The sequence below is a fragment of the Lactuca saligna genome, chromosome 1 (genome assembly GCF_052625555.1).
Source record: "Lactuca saligna cultivar CGN05327 chromosome 1, ASM5262555v1, whole genome shotgun sequence".
Taxonomy (NCBI): domain Eukaryota; kingdom Viridiplantae; phylum Streptophyta; class Magnoliopsida; order Asterales; family Asteraceae; genus Lactuca; species Lactuca saligna.
Window position 1 is genome coordinate 85,680,172 of NC_136417.1, and position 6,494 is coordinate 85,686,665.

A 6,494-nucleotide genomic window follows, 5' to 3' on the forward strand; every position below is an offset into this window, starting at 1 on the left:
GGTAGAACTAAATAATTATGGCATAGAAGCATATCACTGGCTCTTGAAAATTCATCCACATCATTGGGCTAGAAGTCATTTTTTAGGTATTTTCTTAATTTGTTGTCTTATTTTTTATTATAGTATAGATATACACTAACTGTTATTTTCTTAATGAACTACTTGGAAGGGCAATTTTAGACATGTTATTGAATAACCTTTGTGAAGTGTTCAATAGCAAACTTGTTAAAGGGAGAGACAAACCTATTATCAGTTGTTTGGAGTTCATCAGAGAGTACCATATGAAGAGAGTATGCAATGTGATGAAGGTGTTAAACAAGTGTCAAGGTCCATTGACTCCAACTGGTACTAGGATTTTGGAAGCAAACACAACACTTGCTAGTAAGTATCATGCATGATGGAATGGAGGACAAAAGTATCAGGTTAAAGGTCCATGGAATGATCAACATGTGGTGGACATGGAGAAAAAGGAGTGTAGTTGTATAAAGTGGAAGCTTACTGCAATTCCTTACAAGCATGCAATTGCAAGCCTAAATGAAATGGCAGACAATAATGAAAAGGTGGGAGAACTATACACCTATGTCCATAAGGTGTATTGGCTTGATACTTGGAAAGAGATGTACTCCTTCAAGGTGGAGCCTATCAAAGGTAGAGCCATGTGGCCTAAGAGTGACTGCCCAACAACTCTTGTGCCTCCACCACACAACAAAGCTATAGGCAGGCCAAAAAAGAAAAGGAGGATTACAGCAGAGGAAAGGATTGAAATCCAGCAACGTAAGAGGCAAGCAAAAAGTCAAAGTCAAAATGATAATGAAACTCAATCACTGAGCAGGAAGTTTTTGACTGTGACATGTAGTAAGTGTAAGCAAAAGGGTCACAATGTCAGGACCTGCAAGGCCAAAGATGGGAATTGATGTTTAAGTACTTAAGTTGTTTATGTTTGTGAAGACTTGTTAATGCACTTTAGTTGGTACTTTGATGCCTTTTTTCGGTTCCATTTTGATGATGTGCTTTGATGCCCTTCTATGGAACAAAGTACTCTAATGTTTTGGTAATGTAGTTTAATGCCCTTTGTTGGTAATGATTGTGTTTTCGCATTAATCTGTTATGGTCCCCTTTTGGTAATGTAGTTTGTTATTGGTTATGTTGTACTATTAAAGCATGAAGATATTATGGCAATGCACTTAATGTATGCATGTAAAACCATTACAATTGCATATTCAAGCGTAGAGAAAAACCATTACACTTGCATATCATGTCAAGAACAAACCTTTATAATTTCATATTCATAAAAGGATAAAACCATTACACTTCCCATTGTCATAAAAGCATTACATATCCAATGAACCAAAAGACAACACTTACAACATACATAAACCACAATTAAACCTTCTAGCACCAAAAGACAACATTTATAAGTGGTTATTACTAACAAAAAAGCCCTAAACTCTAATTCCTAATTCCAAAATACCACAAGCAACATAAATAAGACCTACGAGGCAAGCAAACACATCTTCAGCTGAGCCACTTCAACCTCATAGCTATTCATTGTTCTCAATAGTCCTGGTACGATAACAGTTGATCTTTGACACATAAGGGGGATCGACCCACCCCAAAAATCCACATCTGGATCACTAGAACAATACATTAAAGTAGAGGAGTTATTGCATAACTACCGAAATATCATAACCTAATATGAGTTTGCTTACCATTTTAGGGCATGCATAGAAATGACGACCAGGGTTTCGTGAGGTCCATGAGGTTCGCACAACAACAACATTCCCACAGAAGCAGAGCACCATTTTTGAATCTCGTAGCAGTAGAAGTAGATGAGAGACGAAGAAGAAGACCTTTTTTGCTACTTCATTATAAATAAAAATGAAGAAAAAGAAGGGGATTACGTATGAGTATGTATATATATATATATATATATATATATATATATATATATATATATATATATATGGAGAAATATGATATTATTTAAAATAAGGACCTAAAATGACCAAAATGCCCTCACATGGAGGGCACGTGATGGCATTAACGGCTCCAAACAAACGGACAATGACAGAATAGACTAAAAACCCAAACCTTTTCTGTTTCTAAGCAGTCTGGTTGAGTCTAGAAGAGGACTCAGCAAGATGGACATGATTATGGACTTAAAGATCAAAGAACTTGATGAGTTCAAGGACGAACTTGACGAGTTGAAGGCAAATGTCTCGACTGATATGAAGAAGAACTTGAGGAGTTCAAGGAAGAACTCGGCGAGTTAAGAGCTAAATGTCCCAACTGATATGAAGCAGGACTCGACGAGTCAAGGATGAACTCAGAGAGTCATGAGAAAAAGGTCCCAATTTTGTATGAAGGAGAACTCGATGAGTTCAAGTAGAACTCGGCGAGTTAGGAGTAAAATTCCCAACTATAGAGGAGGGAACACGATGAGTTCTTGAAAAACTCGACGAGTAGGATCGAAGTTCCAGAATTTTGTGGATTAAGGAGCTTGACGAGTTGGTGAACCCCCTCGGCGAGTTGACTCGACCAGATGTTGACTTTAACAAAAAGTAGACTTTAACCAAGGTGTTGACCTTGACTTTGACTTTGACCTGATTTGACCCTTGAAAGGGTTATGGGTATGAAAAGTTTGTTAAGGAAGATTGTTATGTGTAGGAGTTTGAGAGGAGTTGATCCCAACACTGAGGACAGTTCATACATTACACGACAATGAGGTGAGTTACATTTTTATAGTAGAGATAATTGTCTTTGTGATAATTATCTGGTATGTTGTTATTTGATATGATTATATGCCAGTATGATATGATGTAATGTGATATATGATAGGAGGGGTAGGATAGACCCCAGTACCGGTCAATAGCGTCGAAGGGGTATGCCAACACCCAGATAAGCTAGGTAGTATTTGACTTATATTTTTATGCACTAGGATACTATGTGGTAGAGTGAAATTGTCCACGATACCGATCGAAATGACCGAAGGGGTATGCCAGCACCCTGATATGCTAAGCAAGGTTACAAATCGACATGACCGAAGGGGTAAGCCATCATCCTGATATGCTAGGCAAGGTACTGGTCGATAGGGTCGAAGGGATAGACCAGCACCCTGATATGCTAGGCAAGGTACCGATCGACATGACCGAAGGTGTAGCTAGTAACCATATATGTTAGACAGTATGTGTTATGTATGATATGTGGTAAAATGGGGGAAATCGCTAAGCTTTGTAATTATAATATTTAGTTTTGTTTTCAGGTACCTCTTCATTGAAGGGGAAAGAGTCGGCACGGTAGCAACACATCACACATACACACACAAGATTTCTGCATTCTGAGATTCTTGAGATTGTACTCTGACATTGTTCTATTTTATGATATGGTTGAGACACATGATCTATGGTTTTTATGAAATAAAATAACTTGGTGATATTTTTCTATAAATTGTTTTATGAATCGCTATATTAAAAATGAAATTGTTGGTCTTGAAAATTAGGATGTTACATATTTGTATATTTGAAAACATAGAAATTTTGGAGAAAAACTTTCAAAAAAACGATTTTTTTTTATATTAGTTGAAAACTGAAATACTATGAACTTTTGAAATTTGTAAAATTTTGGTTTAATATTTAAAAATTCAAAATTTTGAAAATTTAAATATTTAAAAATTTGGCCGATTAGGCTGCTTAGGACCGATTAGAACCGTCTAGCTCCGACTCTGATCCCCTTTAATCAAAACCGATTAAGCTGACCAATTAGCCTTAATCTTTCTCGGTTGAAGATCGGCTAGCGACTAATCCCCAATTAATCGGTCGCCTAGACTGATTTTTACAACACTGATATATATATATATATATATATATATATATATATATATATATATATATATATATATATATATATATATATATATATATATATATATATATATATTATACGAGTTATAAATGGAGCGAATCCACTATGATCCACAGCAGACCCATTTAATAAAAGGGTCAAGTGTATGAGTCTAAATTGTTAAAAGAATTGAAAATTAAAATCAAAACCCATAAATTTTTTTTGGGAATCAAGGTTAAAACTCACTCCATTGACAAGTCTTCTCTTACTTGATTATTCTTCTTTCACCCTTATTACTTGTTTAATTACACACTAAAGAAGTTCAATTACTGCTAGTCTTCTAAAAACATTATAAAAACTTACCACAACAGAAAATAACTACATGCATACTTAACCATCCAAAACATGAGACAATTAACTACTCCTAATTTGTCTATGCATACTTAACAGTACAAGACATTTAACTGGTCCTAATTTATCAGCGCTCAAGTGTTAGCTGATCTGAGATTTAAGCAAACAAATTTCTCCACTAAGCTCAGATCTCTTGCATCCTTATCATTCTCATTTTCTGCTTCCGAACATTGAAAATTATGTTGGAAGTGCTTTCCTGAAAGTATCAACAAATTTGTCACTGCTTCCTACATGATGTAGTTCCGTTTCCTTGTTTTATATTTGTTCCCGAATAAAGTTACTTCTAAATTGTTTACTCTCTAATGATCTGAGAGATTCATTGTCAACTGTATCAAGGATCAGTTGTCAACTGTAATCTTTGTTGGTTCTTCTTTGTAAATTTTTAATTCTCGTAAAAGATTTTTTTTTGGAATAAACAATAATTCATACGAAAACACCGACACTATATTTATCGTGATTCAAGATCACCTTATTCCACACACAGTGGCAAGACTAAACATAAAAGCACTTGGCGGCTTGACTGCGATTGTGATGGCCCAAACAGCCCCAAATTGACTAATTTTGAAAATTTGGACATTTTTTGTATGATTTTTTAATTTAATTTGCATTGGGCTTGCTGTTATACCTTAAAAATGTTGGGCTATCAAATATATGGTTGACAAAATTTCAAGATTCGTCGATGTGTTTTTGAAAAAGTGATACTTTAATGATAATTATCGAAAGTGCTACACCATCCGTCCTTTAGGTTTCACAATCTTGCATTATTTTACAATAAGTTTTTTTTTTTTATTTTTATTTTTATTTTTATTTTTTTTTATTTTTAATGATAATTAAAAACAAATGTAAATAAATCAATTAACAAGTATATGCATGTGTTCATTCCAAAGCGGTTCCTGAACCGAATTACTGATATATAAAAGTGATGGATTTAGATAATCGAGAACCAAACTCGATACCCATACTCGATTCCAATCGGTTCCGTCTCTTATACTATGACGTGTGATATATAAAGAAGGTGTTAACTACCGAAACAAGCACCAAGCGGACAAAAACCGAAATAACCGAAAACCGAAAATAATGTATTTGGGAAAACCGAGAATCAGACCGAATAAACGGTTTCACTGTTGGTTAGGTTTTAGTTTTGGTTAATTTGTGGGTCAAAAAGCTCATCCTTAGACTTGTACATTAAGGAATTTTCACACTAAAGAAATACATGCCCTACTACTACCCCTAACAAGTATGCTACTAATATCGGTCACATCTCAACGGTTAAGGCTATCCGGAGTGGGATAGAAACACACGCGTGGAAGCCTACGTGGCATCCCAAAAGAGTAGTGAACACCACCCTAATGTTTGATGACTTGGGTGTGGTGTGAGTGCAACGATTGGTCAAGACAACCAATGACAAATAAGCTAAAATAGTAAACAACAATAGAGCGTAGCTTTCATCTATTTTCTTTTTAATTGTATTTGTTTCTCATTATACCCTTAAAATAAATCCTTCAGCTAGCTCCCAATAACCTCAACCAGATCGGACACAGACACTGTGGCTAATGCTCCATCATACAACAGACACTGTGGTTCCCTAAGAAGCTTTATCAAAATACAGACTACACCCACCCTCACAGCTCTTCGTTTGTTACCCTGATCTAAACATAAACTAAATAACGCTGCTGCAGCATCCTTCTTCCCTGTTTCAGTACATTCACTCAACAGCAACAAGAAATGGATTATGGAAATTTATCATGTTGTATCATTAACATATAATTTGCATTCATGCATATGAAACTTGATTTTCTTCCTAAAGAACTAATTAATTAATTAAATGAACTGACTTACTTGAATAGTTAATACTTCCTCATCTAACAATATGTTAGAACTCTTCACGTGTCTGTGTATTACTCTGTTATGCATGCCCCCAAGACCCGAGTGAAGGTAATAATTCAGTCCTCTTGCAGCCCTAATGCAAATCATCAGGCGTTGTATCCATGTTATCCAACGCATATTATACGGGTCTCGTAGATGGTAATCAAGGCTCGTAGATGGTAATCAAGGCTTCTACTGATGGCATACTCGTAAACTATAATCTTCTCTTCGTCTTCATCACAATACCCAGTGAAAGAGATGGTGTTTTCATGGTGGAATTTGAAAATCATCTCAACCTCGTTGCGGAAATCACGCTCTCCTTACCCAGGCGTTTGATAGCAACTGTGAGTTTTTTCCAATTATAGATTGCACCAAAT

General features: G+C 35.4%; 1 protein-coding gene across 1 annotated transcript; it reads left to right on the top strand.

The window, feature by feature from the left end:
- Positions 1 to 458: 458 nt before the first annotated feature.
- On the top strand, positions 459 to 914 carry LOC145009372 (uncharacterized). The gene has a single exon (XM_078968081.1). It carries the CDS (start codon positions 459 to 461, stop codon positions 912 to 914), a length of 456 nt encoding a protein of 151 aa, XP_078824207.1.
- The last annotated feature ends 5,580 nt before the right edge of the window (positions 915 to 6,494 follow it).

What these genes read in the sequence shown, in the direction of transcription:
- LOC145009372 (XM_078968081.1), top strand. Translation starts at nt 459, where the DNA reads ATGGAGAAAAAGGAGTGTAGTTGTATAAAGTGGAAGCTTACTGCAATT.